Raw genomic sequence first — 23,561 nt, 5'->3', positions numbered from 1 at the left:
TGTTCCTGCTCCTCGGCTGGACATGAGCCAGCATCCCTGGAGCTGTTGGCTCCCCAGGACTCACTCACCCCACCTTAGCCATCCTTTTTGTTAGACAGCACTTGCAAGTGATATTTGAGATTTAGGAGTTTTTGTGTGTTCCTTGATAAATTTTACATAACCCTGCTGAGGGGACAGAGCAGAGCTATGAGGTGTACCAGTTTGGGAGCCTTAAATTTCACTTTCTCAGTCGTGTTCCTTCGTCTCCTGTTTGCTGTAGCAGGATTGTTTTGTCTCATGTGCTACATCCCTTCTCCTTTTAGGTTAGTCAATGAAAATGAAGTGAAACAGTGGAAAGAGCAAGCAGAGAAAATGAGAAAAGGTGAGTGGTGGAGGAATACACAGTGTAAATTCTAACCTTGGCTAAACATACACATGTATTTATATGTTTATTTATACATATATCTGCAGGCTTTACTGAAGGGCTGAGATACTATCATGCCATGGGGCTGACATGGGAAATGGGCAAAGCAAATAGTATTTTTTCATGAAGAGGCTCCAGATGTGGTATTGAGGCACAGCACAGGCTCCCTTTTGCCAGCTGCAGCTTCTCTGCAGGGCAGTGTGGGGTTTAGCCCCCCATGGGCTGCTGATGGCAAAAAGGAGTGTTTGTCACCCAAAGTGGTCTCCTGGGGCTGTTTCAGAGCACTCAGAGCTGCAGCAGAAGCTGGAGAAGAAGGAGAGGGAGTGTGATGCCAAGGCCCAGGAGAAGGAGGAGATGATGCAGACACTGAACAAGATGAAGGAGAAGCTGGAGAAGGAGTCCAGCGAGCACAAGCAGGTCAAGCAGCAAGTGGCAGATCTGACAGCACAGCTCCACGAGATGAGCAGGGTGAGACCTCAGTCCTGCTCCTGCTGTGGGCCCAGTCCCTAAACCCCTGCACGTGCTGTGGGGTGATTCCAGGAGGCTGAGCTGCATGGGGGGACTGAGAAAGAGGCTGGTTGGAAGAGCCACCAAGGTGCCTGTCCCTAGGGATGGGCTGATTTTGCCTCTCAGCTGCATTGAGCCTCAGTCAGGAGTGTTGAAGTCTTTGAATGCTTCCTTTGCTGCCTAAAATTTAGCCAAATTATTAAAAATCAGAAGGGGGTATTTTTTAAATGGTGTCCCTCCCCTCCACATGACCATTCCCATTCCTCTTTCTCTCCCAGAGGGCAATCTGTGCTGCCAGTCCTGGAGGACCTCCCATGGCACCAGGAGCACCTGGTGGTCCTTCACCTTCTCCAACTCCTGGCTCCCTTCTTCCCCCTCCCCCACCCCCACCACTCCCAGGGGTATGTCCCCCACCTCCTCCCCCACCACCTCCTCCAGGTGGTCCCCCACCTCCCCCTGGCCCCCCACCCCTGGGTGGGCTGATGCCTCCCCTTGGACCACCTGTGGGCATGGCCTTCAAGAAGAAGAGCATCCCTCAGCCAACCAACGCCCTCAAGTCCTTCAACTGGTCCAAGCTTCCAGAGGTAAGCTGGGCAAAAATGTGGGCAGTGAGACTGGAGGTGCTGGATGGTGATGTGAGGGCAGTGGGTGGGGACCCCCACCTGCAATGCTCCCACTATCTTGCAGAACAAGCTGGCAGGCACCGTGTGGACCAACATAGACGACACAAAAGTGTTCAAAATCCTGGACCTTGAAGATCTGGAAAGGACATTCTCAGCCTACCAAAGACAGCAGGTAACAGCTGGCCCAGGGTGGGCACACCTGGGTGAGGTGCCACCATTATGGGATCACGTGGTTTCATTTATGGTCCCAAAACACATCTCCCATTGTTATTTCATATTAAAGCCGTGTTTGCCAGATCAGCTTCATCTGCTTTGTCCTCTCATCCACGTGCCAGAGCCTTGGTGTTGAGGCAGCTGTTCATGGCTCACGTGCCTGATTCCACACACCTGACCACGTGCACCCTGAAGATTTGGTGGTGACCAAAAAAACACACACACACACACAGAAAAAAAAAAAAGAGAGACAGGGAATGTTATGAAAATAACCCCCAGATGTGGCCACAGTTGGGTAATATTTTTGGATTGCTCTTAACAGCAACTTCTCCATGTGTCTGTATTGGGTGGAAAATTTCTATCCCTCTCTGGCCAAGAGGGACTAAGTTTTGCCCACATCTACCATGGGTGGGTCTCTTCTTTTATTTTTGTAGTGAGCCAAGAGCAAAATGTGAGCTTTGAACAAATATCCCAAACCAAAATAATGTCATTGCAGGCAAAAGTCTCTGCTTTTTAATCTCCTGCTCAAGCACTATAGGCCCAGTTTGGAAGGCATCAAAGCACATGAAGAAAATTAGACACTTATTTTACCCCAGGCAGGGTGAAAATGGGCAAAAGCAATGAGTGTTTCAAGAAGGCAGGAGAAAAAGCAAGGAGAGAGGCTGAAAAAGGGTGTTCACCTGCTGAACACCTGGCTGTGTTCCTAGAAGAAGAGAGCAGCTTGTCTCCTTCGTGCCAGGCCCAGTCAGAGGGATGGTGCCAGGCAGGAGTGGACCAGACCCATAAGCTCATTAGGCAGTGTGAGAGTTTAATCTGTTCCAGAGGCTAATTGAGGGAAAGATCAGGGTGGATTAGAGCAGGGCAAATATGAAGAGTAACCCAGCAGAAGTACGTGCTGCCTGCCCCAGTGTTTTGGGAATAGGTGACCACAGCAATGTCTCTTTCTCCTGGCATTTTTTGAGCTTGACTCATGCCTACTGGAGGGCATGTCTGAGGACAAGGAATGGAAATGGAAGAGGAGCAAGAATAGAAACCTGAGTGTCAGCAGGATGGTTTGCCCTCGGGCCCGAGCCCATGAGTCACCTGGTGTGATGAGGATTATTGCCAGGCAGGAATTTAAAAATAATTTGGCTTGGCTGAGGTCCTGCTGGGTGAAGTGGCTGGTTAGGTTTGGGGCCAGGAGGAACAGGGAGATGGTGCAAGGAGAGCTATGACATGAGCTTACACCCCAGATGGGATGAGGACCAGAAGGGAGCTGAATGGAGGAGCCAGGGGCTGGGGTGGCACTGGCAGAAGGTGCTGTGAGAGCATCTGAAAGGCAGATGGGAAAGGCAAGGCAGAATCCCACCTGTGAGATGCTGCTGGGGCTGGAGCTGCCCTTGGGGACGTGATGCACAAGTTCCTTGTGGCTCATTCTGTGTCAGTGGAGCCATGGGACACATCTCCCTGGGCCTGAGGGATGTGGTTGTCTAGCTGGGAGTCCCCAGGGTGCTCCCAGCCTTAGTCCCAGGATGGAGAGGGGGTGCATGGCTCTGCAGCCAGCAGCAGTGCAGGCACCAGTGTGTGGGGCTAGAGTGGCTCCAGGAGATCAGGAGAAGTGGAAGTGTTGCAGGCTGGATGGGCTCTGAGCAGCCTGGTGGAGTGGAATGTTCCCTGCCCATGGCAGGGGGGTTGGACTAGAGGATCTTTCAAGTGCCTTCAGCCCAAGCCAGTCTGTGGTTCTGTAACACATGCAAACCACAGGGCTCTGTGTACATGGTGGGGGGCTGGGGGAGTGAGCAGCCTGTCCCTGAGGCACAGTGAACTCATCATGGTTTCATAACTCACAGCATGTTCAAGCTCTAGCTAAACTTGGTTTCTGTCACGAAGAAGCAAGGGAGGAGCAGGGCTCTCCCTGCCTGTTCCCTGTCTTGAGCCACTTGCTCAGTGACCATGCCTCTCACTTGTCCTGGGTCACAACATCCACAGGACATGGCATCAGGGGCTGCCTGTCTGCCCATGCCCCCAGACAAAGCAGGGCTCTGAAAATGCATGGTCAGGGGTGCATCCCTGTGGCCAGTGCCCCAGCAGGAGCTGGGGACAGCAGGTGAGGTGTGTGCAGTGCACAGAGCTCTCTGACCCCCCCCAGGGTGGCTGCTCTGGGGCTGCCTTTGCTGGGATTTGTCTGGTTTTGCTGCCAGAGTGCCTGGGAATCCCAAAGTGCTGCACAGACCCGAGGCTTAACCATGTACTTAATTTAAAGCATCTCTTTAAATGTTTTTCCCACATCACAGGCTGGGATGTAAATGCAGGCTATTAGCTGAGCTCTGCAGCTTTTGGGAAGGGCCCTTTCCATGTGGGGAGCACAGGAACCCTCTGGGCTTCCTGGGGAGCATCCCTGCCTCACAAGGCAAGAAGCTGTGAGGAGAGCCTGTAGCCTCCCAGCCAAGGCTCTGCAGATGTCCCTGTCCCCAGAGAAGCTCTGAGCCCTGCAGCTGTACAGAATACCAGCACTTAGAGAAAAGCCAGCAGGAGATTCTGGCTGTGGCATGAGAACTGGCAGCAGCTGTGTGAGGGTGTGACTGTAGTGATGTAGAAAGGCAAGTCCAGGACCATCAGGGCTTAAACTACACAGGGGTTTGTGCCTCTGTCAGGATGTCTTGAGAGTCTTCCTGGAGGTGGAGGCTGGGAGTGATGTTGATAAGTAGCAGTGACACAGCCAGGGCAGTTCTGGCAGGTCCTGCAGTGGTGAGTGATGTAAAAGAGTCAGGGCCAAGTGGAAAAAAATATGTGTTGTTGAACCAGGGGCTTAGCAGTGAGCTGGGAAAGAATTCATCTCCCAAAAAAGGATGAAGGAAGGAAAGCCTCCAGCTCCTCCATGCAAGAAGAGTGACCTGCACAGGGGCCAGGGACAGCAGGGCTGGGAGTTGTTTGTGGGGATGGTGACAGCACATTTAAAGCTGCTTCTCCTTACACCATCCTGCAGCAGAGGCTGGATCTGAGCTCCTGTGAGGGAGAGGGGCAGGGATGAGGCTGGTTTGAGGCAGAGAAGGAGGGTTTTTGTAGTGAACCTTTTCTGTACCTTAATGCATGAGGAGCCCTCCTCTCCTGGAGCAGGGCACTGCAGAGAAATGTCCTCCCTCTCCTGCAGCCTGGAGCAAGTCTGAGCATCGTGGGGCAGGTCTGAGGGTTGAAATGGAAGGAAGAGCTCCTAATTAAGGACCAGTTAAATGAAGATGAAGACACCCATTGCAGCTTGTGGGTGTGCTTTGTGCCTGTCCCACAGAGGAGACTGCTGGGTAGAGATTGATTAGTGAAACACTGATCCTTAGCCTTTACTGAACCAGAGGCTTTTAGCCACAAGACTCTTGATCAGCAGAGCTCAGCCAAGGGGATGGGGAAGGAAAACTCTGTGTGTGTGCACATGTGTGTGGTGCCAGCTTTACTGCACCTGCTTCCAGCCTGCTGGGGAGAGCCCAGCAGCACAGCCAGGTCTGGGCAGGGGCCTGCTGCTGCTGGGCATTGGGGTGGCACTGGCCAGGCTGCTGAGCCCTGGAGAAGCAGGGAGGAGGAGGAGGAGGATGAGAACTCGAGGGGAAGCGTGTTGCTGTGGGCCAGTGGTGAAGTTCTGCTGCGGCCGGATTCGCTGCGGGATGCGCCTCTCCTTATTTCCACTTACAAGCCCTGTTTTTCCTGGCAGTCACATTGGCATTTCAGTCCCTCAGATGTGCAAGAACCAGCAATTTTCCTCCAGGCACGGCAGGCTGAGCAGTGCTGTGCCTTTGGGCCAGCAGCAGGGCTTGGCCAGCATCCTCCCACCTCATCCCGTGTCCCCTCCTCACCCCTGTGCACAACGTGCCTTGGCAGGAGCCTCCTCTTCCATCAGCTCTCCCCTTCTGCACATCCCATCACCCACATTTTCACCTGCATCCCCCCTGTTTTGGCACCCCCATGCTGCCAACCCCCCCATACTGCACGTTTCCCTTCCCTGTGCTTCAGCTCCCTCTGGTTTTGCTGAGATCACTGAACTGCATGTGTTTTTACTGCCTTTTTCCATGCTTCTGCTATGGCTGTAGGACTTCTTTGTGAATGGTAGCTCCAGACAGGTAAGTGAGCACCTGCAGGAGTGTGATGTGGGCAGGGTGAGCGTGGGGCTGGGGACAGGGACACGGGGACACGTGGCTGCTTCTCAGGGGGGTTCATGTGTGACAAACGGGGTTGAATCAGAGAGGTGCAAAGATCACCAGAGGGAGCAGCTGGAGAGTTGGTGCTGGGGAGGCTGGTAAGGCAGGACCCACCCTCTCTGCTGTCTGGCCTGAGGTGAAAGCCAATGTCTGAGTCCAGGAGTTGGATTTTTAACTCCACAGAGAAGCTCCTACCCCTGAGCAGTTTTCGTTTTCAAAAGATGGAAATAAACCCACAGGTTGAAGCTCTCTGCTTGGTCAGAGCTGGCAAGGCACATGAGAGGGGCAGCTGGTGCTGGGTGACTTGGAGCCCATTTTCCATCACCTGCCTCTTTTACCACTTCTCATATCTGCATCTTTTCTTAGTTGAAACAAGAAAAGGAGTAAAAAAATGGTGATTTGAGTGCTCACTCTTGGCCCTTGCAGTGGCCATGTGCCAGGTCTCCTGCCTCGTGGATCTGTAACGTTCAGGACCTTGCAGCTCCAGATTGTGTTCCTTCCAGAAGGATTGAGTAGCCAGCTTTTAATTGATTAACCTTAATAAAATATGCAATATGGTAAATTAAAACCTGGGGCAACATGAACTCCTCGGGCAGCCCTACAAAGCTGCTGTTATGTAGATCTGCCCATTTGCCCACAACCACAGTATTGTTACTCACCTGAAGGTAATGTGTTTAAGCCACTTGGGAGATACAGGTGCTTATTCCACACCAATTCCTGCTTTCAAATCCCTTCTTTTGGGAGAGTTTCACTGAAGAAGCTGCTGGTTGCTTTTGCAAGTCTGATAGCCAGTATTGGTTAGCTGGCTCAGGAGGGCTGATGCATGAAGGGTGATCACAGATGTCTGGAGCAGGGGTGAGGAGCAAGAGCAATGCTGAGTGTGTGCAGCAGCCCATAATGAAATCCTCCATGTGAGGGTTTAATGAAGTATCACAAGGATGTATGCTGAGAAAGCCAGCCTTTATTTATTCAGCAGCGCCCCTGTGTTTGCAGATTTTTAAATCTTCCCTGTCTGAGAAAATATTTACATTTCTAACCAGTGGCTTCAGAGCCAGCTCTGGTGTATGAAATGGCTTACTGTGTTTCGCTTACAGGAGAGGGGTTTTACCCATAACCTGTGGTGCCACTCCTGGTTTATGGGGGCCCACTGTGTATCACACTGCTCTGTGCTGAGAGCACTGAATGTCCTTGCTGCTCCATGGCTCTTCTCCAGGCTTTTCCTCTTCTTATTTTCTCACAGAAGGAAGATGCCATCGATGACACGTTGAGTTCCCGGCACAAAGTCAAGGAGCTTTCTGTCATAGATGGCAGGAGAGCTCAGAACTGCAACATCCTCCTCTCCAGGTATGGTTAAAGCCTTGTTGTGGGGAGTGGGGGGCTGCTTGATACCCTGCCCTGGGCTGCCCTGAGTGTGCTCCTCATCCCTGGAGCAGGGGGTTGATGACAGGAGCCAGTGCAGCAGGAGAGCCAGTGACACCTGAGCCCAGCTATAGCCTTACAGCCTCAGGGTGGGGTGACTGGAGGGGGGCAGTGCCATTCAGTGGGTAGGTGGCAGTTTGGGGGGGCAGTGCCATTCAGTGGGTAGGTGGCAGTTTAGGGGGCAGTGCCATTCAGTGGGTAGGTGGCAGTTTGGGGGGCAGTGCCATTCCTGGGTAGGGTGGCAGTTTGGGGGGGGGCAGTGCCACTCAGTGGGTAGGTGGCAGTTTGGGGGGGCAGTGCCACTCAGTGGGTAGGTGGCAGTTTGGGGGGGCAGTGCCATTCAGTGGGTAGGTGGCAGTTTGGGGGGGCAGTGCCATTCAGTGGGTAGGTGGCAGTTTGGGGGGCAGTGCCATTCAGTGGGTAGGTGCAGTTTGGGGGGGCAGTGCCATTCAGTGGGTAGGTGGCAGTTTGGGGGGGCAGTGCCATTCAGTGGGTAGGTGGCAGTTTAGGGGGCAGTGCCATTCAGTGGGTAGGTGGCAGTTTGGGGGGGCAGTGCCATTCAGTGGGTAGGTGGCAGTTTGGGGGGCAGTGCCATTCCTGGGTAGGTGGCAGTTTGGGGGGGCAGTGCCATTCAGTGGGTAGGTGGCAGTTTGGGGGGGCAGTGCCATTCAGTGGGTAGGTGGCAGTTTGGGGGGACAGTGCCACTCAGTGGGTAGGTGGCAGTTTGGGGGGGCAGTGCCATTCAGTGGGTAGGTGGCAGTTTGGGGGGCAGTGCCATTCAGTGGGTAGGTGGCAGTTTAGGGGGCAGTGCCATTCAGTGGGTAGGTGGCAGTTTGGGGGGGCAGTGCCATTCAGTGGGTAGGTGGCAGTTTGGGGGGGCAGTGCCATTCAGTGTGTAGGTGGCAGTTTGGGGGGCAGTGCCATTCAGTGGGTAGGTGGCAGTTTGGGGGGGCAGTGCCATTCAGTGGGTGGGTGGCAGTTTGGGGGGGCAGTGCCATTCAGTGGGTGGGTGGCAGTTTGGTGTCCCTGGGAAGCCCCCTGAGCTACCCAGGGAGCTTTCACAGGAGGTGGAAGGGGGTTGATTTCACTTCTTATCTTTCTCAGCCTGGGTTTTGTTTGCTCTTTGCTGGTGGTTGAGGAGGGTCTGTCTGGGCTGGGGAGGTGCTGGGTGTCAGCAGGGTGCAGGGAGCAGCAGTAGTTCAGCCAGGACCTTGCTGCCCACATCTGAATTTTGGGTAGGGGGTGTTCCCCTCTTACAGCTGCCCTGGTGGTCTGACAGCCTCCCTCACACTCCTCACCAGGCAGGCTCAGCACTGCTACCAGCAATTTAATCTGATCTCCAAATGGCTGCCAAAATTGTAAAAATTATTTTGGCAAGATAAACTACAGCAATCAGACTGAATTTCCTGAGAAAAGGGAAACCAGGTTGTGGTGGTCTGAAAGGATGAGCTGTCAGTGCAGCTACTTGTGAAAAAACACCCAAAGCACAGCAGAAAATGCCACTTGTTTCTGACTCACCCAGCAAAAAATAAATCCACCATCAGTAAAATTTAAAAATATTCACTCTGCTGTCTGGAGGCAGAAGCTTCTGTGCCACCCAGGACTGGCCAGGATGTAGCAGCATGGCTGGCAGGTTGGGCTTGCAGCTGAATTCAGTATTTTCCCAGCCTGTGGGTTCTGTCTGGTTCTTCCAAGTGGAGATGATGCCTTGTCTGGGCAGCCCAGCTGATTTCCTTCCCTAGAAAGCTTGGAGAGGCTGATGTCTGCAAAACAAAAACCATCTGGGTGGGTAACTCAGCCCCTGGTGCTTTTCCCAGAGGCAGCCTGTGGGCAGTGAGAGTGATGAGTGCCACAGTATTTGGGGGTGAAGCTGCCCTGGCTGTGGCTGGCTCTGCTCTGGGCTGCTTCTGGGGATTTTTGTGCTTCCTAGCAGTCCAAATAAAAAAGGATGATGATGAAAGCAGAGTTTAAAGCAGGCAAATGAGTATGTCTGTGGCAGGCAGCTATTAGCAAGTAAAACGATGGGATTTGGGGCTGAGCTGCTCCTGGCATATGTAGGCTGAGCGTGGAGTGGGTTTAGGTGTGATTCAGCCAGAGGTTTAAGTGTAAATTTGGAAGTTAAGCACACAAATAGGTCCTTCAGTGGGAAGGGGAAAGACCCAAGCACTTAACTTCAAAGGCATCTTGCACATCCTACTGAGTGAAGGTCTCAATTTCATCTCACCAACAAACCTTTCTCTTCCAAGAAAGCAATGGCTGGAAGTGAATTGCCAGTAACTAATCCCACAAAAAGGGCAGGATGGAGGTTGCTGCCTGCCTTTCCCTGTGAGCTGGTTCCTAGGGGAGAAGCAGGATCAGACTTGCCCTGCAAGGTGGTCCTCAGGCCTCTGTATGGCTTTTCTCAGGCCCATCCTCATGCAGGGATGTGTGGCTTTGGAGTTGCAGTGACTTGCCCCAGATGCTGCTTTGGAAGTGCTTTGGAGTTCATCCCATGGTACTCCCAGGACCACAACTGAGCTTCTCTCCCCAAAATCCCTTTGGGTGATTTGATGCCAAGTGCCTCAGAGGTGGTGTAGGGATAAAGCCCAAGCATCCTTTTAGTATTCTCAGGTCCAGCTCCTGCACCTCCAGCAGACTCTGTGTATCACTGGGCAAAACCCTTCTGCAGCTGGGCAGAGCAGTGGGTCCCTGGTCCCAAATGTTCCAAAGGGACTGGGCTGGCAGCTGGGCTGCTGCTGTCCCACCTGGCTTGCCTGGCCACCACAGAGCTGAGCAGACTTTCACGTGTGAAAGGACCTGCAGGCTTGGCCCCTGGTTTAGCCCAGACGTTTGTGAGCTCACCAGGCATTGTCTGGCTCGCAGCGTGGAAAGATTACGGCCAGTGAGATACTTTATCTCTCTCTGTAGATTTATTTTTTTGCCTGTTTCCCTTGCTTTGGGAGAAATTACTGTGCAGTGAGATCACTGGATTTTCCTCCAGCTTGTAATGCGGCACAAGAACATTTTTAACGCTTGCTTTTTCCTTCTGTTTTCTGGAGAAGGCTTTGCTGATGTCAGTGCCTCACCGTGTCTCCCTCTGTGAACCCACCATGTCCTTGCCTTTGCTCCCTGTGCATGGGTGTGTATTTTTAGTCCTGCTTTCTGCCAGATGCAAATCCTCCCCTCTCTCCATCGTTTTCCGGCTCTGAATGGCTCGTTTGATTCCTCTCTCCCAGCGAGGCGACAGGAGGCATTTTTTCCCCCCTCAGATGAATGTGGCTTTTCAGGGAGGGCGCGTCCCTTTCCTGGCAGAATTTGTTTTTCCCCTTCACACTTATTACATCCTCCACGGGCTCTGACAAAAGCCACGCCGAGCAGGCCGGGCTGGCGAGCTGTCACCTCTCATTGCCAGGCTGCTGCCTCTAAATCCCTGTGACAGCAAGTCCTGTGACCCCGTTCCTCTCAGACGGCTCGCCTTCGACAGCTGCTGCCAACAATGATAATTATTGTGGTTATAGATAAGCTTCTAGCTTTCACTGGCCCCTTTCCCATCAAATTGTCTGAGAAGCTGTTTTCTTCTGGCGCCCCGCGCTTGCTCTCTGCTGATGCAGGGGCAGGCTCTTGTTCTTGGCACTGGATTGTGATGATTCCTGAGAAAAGTTAGTTTTTTTGTCCAACCTCTTTCTTTTTAAATGCATTTTTATTGTTGACTGTGCTTTCAATGAGTAAGGCTTTAAAAAAGTCACCCTCATCTTTCTCCACCCTCCTGGAGATGATGATGGCACTTTTCTGTGCTTTAGGTGTTTGCTGGGGATGAGGAGTAGCTGCCTAACCACCCCTTCTCCCAGGAGCAGTTTTGCCTCCCAGAGATCCCCAGATGCCCAGACCTAGCCAATACCTGCTTTTCATCAGGGTGGAGACTGGTGTTGGTGGTCTGAGCATTCCTGTTTCTGCTTGGAGTTCTCCTGCAGTTTCGTATCCCACCTCGGATCATGTCCCATCCTGGCCACTGCCATTGTAAGGGACAGGTAGGGTGACCCCAGGATGTGGCTGCTGGTTACTGCAAGCAGCAGAGGGGATATTTTCCAAGGATTCTGGATTTGTTCCTTGTATGATGACCCCAGCAATTGTCTTGGCCTCTGCTCAGTGCAATCTTTGAGCTTCCTCCCCTGGCTGAGGTAGATTTTAATTCACTCTTTAATTAACAGACCCTGTCTAGGGTGCTCCCTTGAGGAGGAGGTCAGAGAGGACTGAGTGCAGGATGAGAACCATGGGCTCATAAGGAATGAAGGTTTACTTACCAGGTCTGTGAGATGCCCCTGTCTCAATAAAGCTAATCCTTCACTTCCAGTCTTGAGCAAAATATTCCAAGCTAAACCAAGCCCTTGCTACCCTGGCCTTAGAGACCAGAACCCTTCCTGTATCAGCTTTAGCTTCCAAAAGCCAACTCCACAGTCTCAACGCTATGCAAAGTCTCAGTCTGCTCCCTGAAGAGATGTGGGGGTGTACAACACCGTCCTTGTTTAATTACTCAGAGTGATCAAGTCAGCTCCCGATCTTCTTTTTGATCTGCTGATCAGGTTGACTTCCAAGGTCTCACATCCTGCTGTAGGGTGTGTTTCTGGTTTCAGCTCATTCCTTTGAGCCACATCCAGAGTTTCAGCAGCACTTGGCAGCACTGATCACTGATACTGGGGCCGTGGGGTCCCTCAGACAGGTCTTTTCAACTCTGTGGTTTTTCCCTGCGTGCAAGTACAGGGAATTACATTTTTTTGAGCTGGGTCTGTTGCAATGGCTTTAACCATGACTGCACGCCAGGAGAGAGAGAGAGAGGATGTAAATGGAGTTGCAGGAGTTTCTGGGCTTTCCCTTTATTTAATTTAGGTTATTTTATAGACCACAATGCAAAGAATAAGAAAAATATGTGTGGTTTTGCAATCAAAGTCCTTGCAGGGAGCGGTTCCTTGCAGTCAAATTAAAGTATAATTAATGACTGCTGTAGCCCAGGAGGAGCTGAGGGCGTCCTTCCATCTCTCTGTTGCCTCAGCTCAGTGTGGGCTGCTGGCAGAAAGATCCCTGCCAGGAAAGCCCAGCCTGGTGGTGCTCCCTGTGACACAGTGGTCTGTGGTTTTGGAAATCTCCAATTTGAGGCTGCATCTTCAATTCCTGTTAGGTGAAGTAGAGGAAGAAAAAGGTGGAGGAGAGGATGGTTTCCAGCATCTTACACTTCCAAGAGCATTGAATCCCCAACAAAACTGATGGGTTTCCTGGGATGCTGAACATCCACTTGTCCAAATTTTGGATTTATTTCTAATTTTTTCCTAGAGGAAGACTCCAGCCAAAGGTGGTCAGGAAAAGCGGGAGAGACAATGTTTGAATCCAAGAGCAGCAGTGGAATTTGGCCAGATTTTCTCTAAGGGTTGTGGCAGTGGGTTCAGGGGCAGTGCTGAGCTGCACTCCTGAGCCTGGGCTGGGCTCTGTTGCCAGTGGGAATGTAACCTCACTGGCCCTGTGGCCTTTGGGGTGCTGGAGCTGCAGGAGCAGCATTGCTATGGGCAAGAGTTACATCTGAAAGTTGGATATTTAATGTGCTGCTTACACTCCTTACATAAAGTACTGTTACACAGGGGAATAGGGAATGGAATGGCAGCTGCAGTGTGGGGAGAGGGAATTGGTTTGGGGGGATTTGCCCCCCTGTTTTCAGCAGGGCCAGGGCTGCTCTGTGCTGTGCTGAGCCTTGCCTGAGCACGGTCCCACCACATTTCTCACACATCCTCCTTCCTAACATGCTGGATAGAGCTGTTTGTGATGCTGCTGCTGGCTGGGGCTTCACCTGTGCTGCACAGGTGTGAAAGGAAACTCTCCTGAGCCTTCCCTCACTGCTGGGTTGGGAATAACTCTCCTTTCCCTCCACCTCCCAGGCTGAAACTCTCGAATGACGAGATCAAACGAGCGATTTTGACGATGGACGAGCAGGAGGACCTCCCAAAAGACATGCTGGAACAGGTGGGCAGTGTGTCTCCTGCTCTTCTGTGGCTGCCTCATGTTGGGACGACGCTATGCAAAGTGCTTGGGACCAAAAGCACAGCTTTGAGTGTGCTGGCCCCAAATTATTTACCAGCCACATGCTGAAAAACCACCCAGGTGGGCTGGAGCAGCAGGAAAGCAGCTTGGTTGTGGCATCAGTGCTGGGAGCAGCATGGCCCCCGTGTGCCATTCCTGTACCTGGGTCTGCCCTGGGACCCTGAGGTGGGGCTATTTTGCCTTTTTGTGGCTGCAGCTTGAAGTTTGTGCTCAGTAGTGGTTTATTTTTGAAAGGTTTGACAGTGTTTTTTAATCCTCAAAAGGGGAATCCCATTTTCACCCCCTCTGAATCCCTTTGGAGTCATATTATTCACCTGTCCTTAAAGCTGAGCTGGTAATTGCACTTTAGGCAGAGATGTGGGAGGATTAATTTCACAAAATTTCCATCTGCTAATAAGTAGAGTTGCAGCAAATGGGAGTCCCTGACTGACATCTCCTCTGGTAGAGCTGATGTTGAAACCTCCTTGGAGCAGACTTAATTCATCTGTGGTAAAAGCTGAGTGATGGCAGGGCAGAGGCAGGAGACACTGACGTGATGGAGTAATGTGAGGAAGGTCACAGGGACAGCAATAACACTTATTTCACAGGTGCCTTGGGGTCACTGCCTGTGCATGCTGAAAACGTGTTAGACTCGGGGAAATAAATCACTTTTTAGCTCCTGGAAAAGTGTGCATGGATCTCATGTCCACTGCTGTGCTTCTTCCTGTTCAGCTCCTGAAGTTTGTTCCTGAAAAAGGAGACATTGACCTGCTGGAGGAGCATAAGCACGAGCTGGACCGCATGGCCAAGGCTGACCGGTTCCTCTTCGAAATGAGCAGGTTGGTGCCTCAGGGGACACGTTCTGGCCATGGGGAATGAGCAGGTTGGTGCCTCAGGGGACACGTTCTGGCCATTGGCAATGAGCAGGTTGGTGCCTCAGGGGACACGTTCTGGCCACTGGCAATGAGCAGGTTGGTGCCTCAGGGGACACGTTCTGGCCACTGGCAATGAGCAGGTTGGTGCCTCAGGGGACACGTTCTGGCCACTGGCAATGAGCAGGTTGGTGCCTCAGGGGACACGTTCTGGCCATGGGGAATGAGCAGGTTGGTGCCTCAGGGGACACGTTCTGGCCATTGGCAATGAGCAGGTTGGTGCCTCAGGGGACACGTTCTGGCCACTGGCAATGAGCAGGGTGGTGCCTCAGTGTCTTGGTTTGGAAAGACAGGAGTCTGCTAAGGAAGGCAGGAGCCTCCCCTGAAATGGAGAATGTAAACCATCCCCACCCCTCCAAATTGCTATACATTTTAAATTAAGGGGCTCTCAGGCAAAAAATATGGGAGCAGGAAATAACGGTTCTTTAACAGGGAAGGAAATAAAGGATGAAATAAACCAATGCAGTACACTAGAACAGCATTGACAGAGTCAGAACTCAACTGACACGCTGAGGGTCAGGGTGTTGGTAGCAGTCCCATTGGAATTGTGGCTCAGCCCTCCTGGAGTGTCAGGTGTGGTTCTACTGGAGCAGGGATCCTGTAGAAGGGTGAGTCTTCCTCTGAAGATCAGTGGAAGAGGCAGCTGTTCCTCTGGGAAATCCAGTGGAAAAGCCATGCAGTTATCCCAGAGTCTCCAGATTATATCCAAGTAGGAATGCTTGGCTCCTCCCTCTGGGCTCACATCTCCCAATGGGATGCTGTAGTTCTTATCAGCCATGCAGTGGCATTCCATAGCCTGTTATCAGCAGGTGTCCCCTGCCAGAGAGGAGTGGTTGTGATCACTCAGAGAGAGAGATAAAACCTGACAAAAGACAACTGCCATGCAGATGGTCATAGAATAGTCTTGCCTTGCAATCTGGAACACTCAGGGGACACATTTTGGCCATTGGAAATGAGCAGGTTGGTGCCTCATGGGACACATTTTGGTCCCTGGCTGCATGGGTTGGTCAGGAGGTGGCTCTTCCATGGAGCTTGGGAAATAAGCCCTTCTTACTGTTTTTAAAATCAAGAAATGACTGGGCCAAGCAGACAGGAAGGCAAGCAAGGTGCTCCAAATTATAAGGATTATTTGTGATGCTCTGGTCCTAAAATCAGGGTTGTGCTCCCATACAAGTAGCAGCTGGACAGAGCAGGGGAGAGGGATGGGGGGATGGATTATGTGGTGGTTCTGGGTTGATGGTTGGACTGGATAATCCTGAAGGTCTCTTCTAACCTTGATGATTCTGAGATTCTGTGATCTAACCTGGTCAAATGGAAGGTGTCCCTACAGGGCAGAGGGGTTGCAACTAAATGATCTTGCAGTCCCTTCCAACCCAAACCATTCTGTGATTCATTGTGGCCCAGGTGGGAAGTGCTGTTAGAATGATAACACAGTGCTCCTTTCCCTTTCATCCTAATGAATATTCAAGCCTGATGTATGTACATTTTGTCCTGCTGTGTAGATGAGTCCCACTTGTCACCTCAGGACTAACTCATCTCCAGGGCTCCTGAGACTATGTGAGACTGAAAGGAAATGTCATTTCTTCCTGCTCCTGGTAGCAATCATTTAAGACTTAGGAGTCTTCAGGGATGAATAACCTTATCTATTGCATTCACATCCTCTAGAGGTGCCAGGTTAAAATCTTGAAGCTCCTTATTTGAATTGCACTGAGCATTGAGCTCTTTGAATTTCTCAGCTGAACTTCAAGCCAGTCACTTGTTGGCAAGGTCAGTGAGTTTTACAGTTGGAGATTGCACTGGGAGATCAAAAATAGAAATGCTCCCATCCTCCCTGAGCAATGCACTGACAATGGGCTCTGTGCTTGCTGAGTGTCAGAAGCAGACAGGATGGAGCTGTGCAGCTCAGACCTGAGCCCTCAGGGCTCACTGACACTCAGAATTAGCTTTTCTATCACAGGTCACCTTTCTTCTTCACAGGCTCTCACCCAAGTGTTGCTCCCATGCCTTCATCCTTTGGAAAGCACAATGTGCTGATGCAAATGTTTTCCTTGATTTCCAACACGGCTTTTTAATTTTGCCTTGTGGTCTGTAACTGAGTGTGATGTCTTTGTCACCTCTGATTAGGACAACAGTTAGCTCATGGCTCTGTGTGAGCATGTCTCCCATGGGTCCTTGGTCCTAGTGACTCGAATCAGACTGCCATGTGCATACAAGGGAGATCTTGGTTAGCATAAACACAACTGACATGAGCAGAGCCATCACTGACTTGCCCAGGAAAGGGGCTTTCCAGCCCAGTCCATCAATCTGATGATCAGAAGGTCCAGTTTCATTAGTTCTGGTCATAGGTGAGCCTCTCTCCAGCTGCAGCTCATCACAAAGCCATAGGGAGCCCAGACCTCATCAGCACCTTTGCTTAGGAGTGGTTGTGAAAGAACTGTTTGTTAATACCAGTGGGGTGTAAAGATCCACTTGTTGAACCTGCTGAGTTAAGGGGATAGGCTCAAGCATGTGCTTAAGAATCCACGGGGATCCTCCCCAGGACAGCTGTAGCTTCAGTTGGCATTTTTTCCCATCCCAGCACAGTTTCAGGGAGAAAAGGGGTCATTATTTTTTAATCACCCTGGCTCCAGCGTGCTTTGTGAGCACAGCTGTGAGCAGTGGAGCAACAGAACTCTGCCTGGAGCAAGCAAAGCTCAGCCTGTCTCCTCCTCTTTGTTTTCCAGGATAAACCATTATCAGCAAAGGCTGCAGTCCCTCTACTTCAAGAAGAAGTTTGCAGAGAGAGTTGCAGAGGTCAAACCCAAAGTGGAAGGCAAGTGACAAGATCTGCTAAGGGACTTTGTGCCAGCACAGGGATCACTCCCAGGAAGAGCATCCTCTGTACCAGGATGAGCCTGGTCCACATGGGGAAGGGAAGGGAAGGGAAGGGAAGGGAAGGGAAGGGAAGGGAAGGGAAGGGAAGGGAAGGGAAGGGAAGGGAAGGGAAGGGAAGGGAAGGGAAGGAAGGGAAGGGAAGGGAAGGGAAGGGAAGGGAAGGGAAGGGAGGAAGGGAAGGGAAGGGAAGGGAAGGGAAGGGAAGGGAAGGGAAGGGAAGGGAAGGGAAGGGAAGGGGTTGGTGGTCACTCTTGGGGGGTACTGAAGGTGTTGCTGGTGGGCTGTTGTGGCAGGGGGTAATGTCCCACCCCTCTCTGCTTTCAGCCATCCGTGCTGGCTCCAAGGCAGTGCTGCAGAGCAGCAGCCTCCAGCAGCTCCTGGAGGTGGTCCTGGCCTTTGGGAACTACATGAACAAGGGCCAGAGGGGCAATGCCTTTGGGTTTAAGATCTCCAGCCTCAACAAGATTGCAGACACCAAGTCCAGCATTGACAAGTGAGCAGCCCCTGCCCTTATCCTTGGTAGCATCCGTGGGCCCCAGGGGTGTTGGGGGGATGCAGGGGTCATTAGCATTACCACTGGGACATGGGTAGGTGGGAGCAGTCCCCTCCTCCTGCCGCCCAATTTGGCACATCCAATGATGTAAATGTGCAATTTTTTGAGCAGGACAGCTTTCAAGGGAAGCCAAGCTGCAGATCAGCACAGCAATTGATGGGGCCTTTCCTTCCTGGGCTGACAAAACTGCAGCCAAGGCTGATTAGGATGATCATCTTCCAAATGCTTTTTAACCCCTTTGGAGATGCCAACAGCCAAATAAAGGGTTCCCAGGGGCTTTTCTCCGCAGAAACTCTCTGCCACTCTCCCATGCTGATGCAGCCATTGCCTGGTTTGCTTTACCCTGCTGAGCTCTGTTCACAGAGCAAGAGGAGCTGGGTCAGGTCTCAAACCTGCCTGGTCTCATCCATCAGTAAAGACACTGGAGGACAAGAGCAGTGATGCTCAGGTCACCTCCCCTGGGTTCCTCCTGTGGAGAACCCTTCCTGCAGGGCTGCTCTGCCCTGTAGCTGTGCTTGGGACAGACCCTTCCCATGTCCCCACACGGGCATCAAGCAACATCCTTGCAGAAATCCTCAAATAGTTCATTACTAGGGTTGGGGTTTAACCAGGGGTTTTGACTGAACAATGAGCCCCCCAAGATGCTGCCAGACTGACCTCTCTGCTCCTCTCTCCTAGGAACATCACCCTGCTGCACTATCTCATCACTGTCGTGGAAAAGAAATATCCCAAAGTCCTCCGCCTGCACGAGGAGCTACGAGACATCCCACAGGCAGCCAAAGTCAAGTAAGCAGAGGTTGAGGTGGCACTTGGGCAGCCCTGGGAGCACCTCTGCCCTCATTTCAGCCTGCTTTGCCACGTCACCTCACCCCAGCTCACCCTCCTGGCCAGATCCTGGCTGCTGGGCTGGGTATCCCATGCCATGGCCAGGCTGGCCCAGAGCAGCCCAGGACTCAGAAGCAAACATCACCTGGCAGCTTTAAATCCCAGCCCTTGCTGTGAAGGCTCTAAACTTCTGAGCTTGGAGGAGGAGAGCTGCTTGGAGCAGCCACTTCCTGTTGTTATCTCACCACAAAAGCATTTAATTAATTTCTAATGGTGCATTAAGTAATCCGGGAGGAAGCGGTTGCGGTGTGGCTGCAGATAAAGGGCAGCTGTTTATCTTCATGTGCCAGGGAGGCTCTGCCTGCAGCACAGGCAGCACCAGGCAGCTGTGGGAGGGACTCACCTGCATCCAGCTCCTGCCTGCCTCTTGTTCTACCAACACGGAGTTTTTGGGATTTTTAACCCTGCCCAGATTTTTAACCTGTTGGGAACAGGCTGCTCCAGTTCAGGAAAGCCCTTAAACAGAGCCTGAACCTTCAAGTTCAGGAGGAATCTGCTGTTCTGTTGCCCTGCAAAGCCCTCAAGTATGTGCTGAAGTACCTCTGAAATCAGTGAGGCTCTGTTTTGGTTTTAAACTCCAGCTGGAGCTTCTGGGCTTTGATGCTTCAGGGATGTGAGCAGCAAAGATCACAAATTTCTGCAGCCAGTTGTGTTAGCTGTGGACATGAAAAGGGGCTGAAACTGCACCTCTTTAGAGAGGGTGCAGCTAGAACAGGTTACCCAGAGAAGTTGTGGATGACCCCTCCCTGGAAGTGTTCTAGGCCAGCTTGGATGGGGCTTAGAGCAAGCTGGGATAGAGGAATGTGTCCCATGGCAGCAGGGTTGGAACTGGATGGGCTTTGAGGTCCCTTCCAACCCAAACCATTCCATAATGCTGTGAAATATTCATGGAGTTTATAGTGGCTCGAGGGTCCTCTAAGCCTCAAAGATCTCTTGTAGCAGTGGTGGGTTCCCAGGGAAGATGTGACAAAACAAGGATCCTCATGTATTAAATGTAAAATAATCACCAGCCATTGGGGTTGAGCACAGTGACAGGACAAATCCTGGCATGCAGGGAAGAGTGTTCTTCTGCCAGGGGGTGGTTGGGCACTGGAACAGGCTCTCCCAGGGCAGTGGTTACAGCCCCAAGCCTGACAGACCTCCAGAACATTTGGACAATGCTCTCAGGCACAGGGTGGGATTACTGGGGCTGTCCTGTGCTGGGCCAGGTGTTAGACTTGGAGATCCTTGTCAGTCCCTTCCAGCTCAGGACATTCCATGGTTCTGTGGGTGTGTGCTGCTCAGTTTGAAGGCATCAGCTGAGGGCATGGCTGAGCAGGACATGCTCCATGCTGGTGCAGGCTCTGGCTTTCCCATGCTCCTGACCTGCAGCTGTTGCACAGACACAGGGATGGGAAAGAAAACGCCTGCATAGAGGGTTTCTTTACCCCCCTAAACTTTATCATTTCTCTCTAAACTGGACACCATATGTAACATTTGGGTTTGGTCCAATCCAGAGCGAAACCAAAAAGTTTCTAAAGCTCTGGAAAACCCTGAATTCCCCCCAGTCCTGCAGCTGTGAAGCAGAAATTGCCGCCTCTGTCAATCCCACCACTAGTAATGAACTGCTGGAGCACAGAGCTCCCAAAACTGCATTTTCCCAGACTAAACCTGCCAGGAATGCTTGCCCCATGACCCAGCATCAGCATTTCCAGGGACCCCAGCTCTCACACAGACACCCCTGGAAAGGCATCAAGCCTGTGGTCACTGAGGCTTTGTGAGAAAGCTTCCCCTAACAGAGTAGTGGTAGAAACCCATAAGCACTTGAATTTGAAGCTCATCAGGGGCTTGAGCCTTGTGTAAACAAAGGCAGTGCCAGACATGGTGATTTATTTTTATTTCTCTATATTTGGGCTGTCTCTCTTTGTGAAAGGCTCGCTGCTCCTCGGAAGGATGCTTTGCCTGGTGTTCACCCAACCGTGGTACCCTGAATAACTCTCCTCTGTGCACTGGGACAATGATCCCATCTACTGCTGGACCTGGAGAGAAATCTGTGCCCAGCAAGGCACTCTCCTGAGCCATCCTTTCACTTGGAGAGGGCTGGAGGCTGCTGAGCTGGCGAAACCTAGGCAGTCCCCTTGATTAAAAATACAGAGAAGTGCTTTGCTTTGAAACAAGCAGCTGCAGCCACTGTGAGATAGTCCCAGCTCAGAGGCTGCCAGCCTGATTTGCTGCTTGAGACACACTGATCTACAAAAAGGAGGCAATGTGGGCAGGGTTGGGGTCTTTTCAGTGGGAAAACCATGGTCAAGTTAATCACATAGCTGTAGATTTTGCTGAGAAAAGCTGAAAATTAACATCCTGCTATTTCCAACAGCATGACTGAGCTGGAGAAAGAAATAAACACTCTGAGAAGCGGCCTGAGAGCAGTGGAGACTGTAAGTATTATTTAAATCAAGTATAGTCCAGCCTGGCTCCAAGCAGCAATCCCTCCTTGAGGAGGCAGGCCAGGGAGCTCCCAGTGAAACTGCTTTTACCTCACATCCTGGAGATCTGTTTGCCTTTCCTTCCTGCCCTGCACGTGTGCCTGTCCTCTCAGGACTGTTCTGGCACTGCAGTTACCATGTGTGATTAGGCACACTCATGGTTTATGTCTCATACATCAAGGGAGGCTGAGTAACCCTAGTGGTGATGCCCAAGGAGAACCTGTGATGTACAGGAGTCTCCTCTTGGCTGTAAAGTCACTGAGGGTTGGGGAGCACTTCTGCAGCACAGCTGGAGTGGTGATGAAATAGTAGAGGTATCCCAAAGGGCTCACTGTCTTGCTGAATTATCCTGCTTCCATAAGCTTTCCTGCAGGATTTGGCTTAAAAGCTTACTTCAGGCAGTGTAATCCAGGGTGTCATGCATGGCAGGGGGAGCAGCAGTGGTGGTGCCAGCAGAACCCTTGGCACTGATTCAGGCACACTCCCAATGCCACTACCAGAGGCCAATGGTACTTGAGTCCTTTATCAGCCAAGGCCTGACCAGATTTACCTTTTTTCCCCCCCTAAAGGAGTTGGACTTCCAGAAGTCTCAGGTTCAGCAGGCAGGTGACAAGTTTGTGTCTGTGGTCAGCCAGTTCATCACATTGGCCAGCTTCAGCTTCTCGGATGTTGAAGATCTCCTGATGGAAGCAAAAGAGCTGGTAAGGCCACCAATGTCCTTGAGATCTGAGCAGCTTTTCAGCCTCACCTCCTTCTCCCTGGCTGTACCCATTGTCCAGCTGGCATTGTCCTTCTGACCCATGCTTGGGCATTATCATGGACCTCCCAGAGGCCATGGCTAACCCAGGCCACCCCTGATGGGAACCTGGCAGAGATATCCTCAGCAGTGAGTTAGGACTGGTGACAAATGCTCTGCAAAGTGTATCATCTTCTGCTGACTTGGCTGGGTCTGGAGGAGAAGGTCTGGTCGTGGTCCCCAGCATCTGTGGAAGCCCACTCTGAAGCAATTTTCCATGGTTGTTGGAAGGGATGGGCTGTGTGGAGTGCTCCAGCTCCTTGCTTTTTAAGCACATGTCCAGATTCAAGTTGTGTTCCTGTTTTCTCTTAGGAAAGCAGAAACATCCCTGTTTTATAAACTTTATATCACATGAGGAGAGCATTTTCAGCCTTCCCTCCCCCACCAGAATCTCTAGTAACACGGCAGAGAATTGCAATATCTTGATTAAAATCAGCAAGATTAACCTCAATTATATTGACTTATATAGTGGCACTTCTCAGATTCCTCCCTGCATCTTGAAGTGTTAAGTCTCTTAAGTAAACAAAGAAATAAAAAGGCACTAAATGTCTTTTGAAGAGCCAGGGGCACCCCTGCAAATAAAACTAAATCATACAGGCAGGCTTTAAAAATGTTCCTCTTGGTCTACCCTGCAATATCAAAGCAACTAATAAATCTGTTGGTGCTTTGATTTTGTTTTTCTTTTCTTTTAAGCGTGCTTATCTCCAGAATGTGCCTTCACAGTTTTAACAAACTTGCTCTGCACAAAGAGTCTCCTTTAGACTGGAAGTGAGAACAAAGATTGTCAGTCCCAAGGACAGCTCAGGGGCTGCTTGGGGACTGGGACACGTTGGCAGATTGTGGATGTCCTGTCCTGACCTCTGCTATGGCCTCATTCGACTCCCTCACATTAATGGTGTGCAAACAGCACAAGAGGCAGGAAAACTCCCTATTTCCCTGCCCAGGGCTGTGCCTGAGCCTGGGCAGAAATCTCTTTTAGAAGTTTCACCAACACATTTGGTTTCAATAGCAGAGCATGTGGCAATGATAAATAATACCCCAAAAATACTTCAAAGAAAAACTTAAAAGTGCAAGTTTCCCTTCCCCTGCCGTGTTTACTATTAGTTTTATGTCTTCAGTCCCACAATATTTTGCTTCCTTGTTTTTACTGCTGCTTAGTTAAGAAAGTGGAGCTGGGGCAGGGGAGGCTCAGCAGAGCCAGAGGCAAGATGGGGAGAGAGGGGGCTTGATAGTGATCCAGGTCTTGCAGGGCAACAGGTAACACATCAGGTGATTTATTTCAGCTTTAAATCCAGGCTTGATGAGGCAAAGCCCTGCTGTGTGCTATGGCTGCTGGAAGTGTTTCACTCTGCTCCATCAGGCTGAAAGTTTCACCAGTCCAGTGGATTTATCCAAGACTGATGCACCCCTGTCTTCTCTCTTGCAGTTTTCCAAGGCTGTGAAGCACTTTGGAGAAGACACAGACAAAATGCAGCCTGACGAATTCTTTGGCATCTTTGACCAGTTCCTTCAAGCTGTGACTGAGGCCAAGCAGGAGAACGAGAACATGAGGAAGAGGAAGGAGGAGGAGGAGCGCCGGGCACGCATGGAGGCACAGGTGAGCACACACCAGCAAGTCTGGCAGCACCTCCAGAGCACCTGGGAGTGGCAACCGTGTTATGATGCCCCTATGGTGGTCAGGGTGGC

General features: G+C 51.4%; 1 protein-coding gene across 1 annotated transcript in view; it reads left to right on the top strand.

Moving 5' to 3' along the window:
- The window catches only part of DAAM1 (dishevelled associated activator of morphogenesis 1), a 94,024-nt gene that overhangs the window by 67,041 nt on the left and 3,422 nt on the right, over positions 1-23,561 (top strand). Inside the window, exons 13-25 of the mRNA XM_050975636.1 lie at positions 303-361; positions 684-871; positions 1,189-1,494; positions 1,598-1,705; positions 7,150-7,253; positions 13,229-13,313; positions 14,103-14,209; positions 17,026-17,114; positions 17,501-17,669; positions 18,408-18,515; positions 20,971-21,031; positions 21,649-21,780; positions 23,302-23,472. Coding sequence (XP_050831593.1) covers positions 303-361; positions 684-871; positions 1,189-1,494; positions 1,598-1,705; positions 7,150-7,253; positions 13,229-13,313; positions 14,103-14,209; positions 17,026-17,114; positions 17,501-17,669; positions 18,408-18,515; positions 20,971-21,031; positions 21,649-21,780; positions 23,302-23,472 — 1,687 coding nt within the window. The remainder of the gene's footprint in view (positions 1-302; positions 362-683; positions 872-1,188; positions 1,495-1,597; positions 1,706-7,149; positions 7,254-13,228; positions 13,314-14,102; positions 14,210-17,025; positions 17,115-17,500; positions 17,670-18,407; positions 18,516-20,970; positions 21,032-21,648; positions 21,781-23,301; positions 23,473-23,561) is intronic.

Source organism: Serinus canaria, chromosome 5 (genome assembly GCF_022539315.1).
Source record: "Serinus canaria isolate serCan28SL12 chromosome 5, serCan2020, whole genome shotgun sequence".
NCBI lineage: Eukaryota > Metazoa > Chordata > Aves > Passeriformes > Fringillidae > Serinus > Serinus canaria.
Note: the sequence above shows the minus strand (reverse complement) of the source record. Positions and strands in the feature narration are given on the sequence as shown.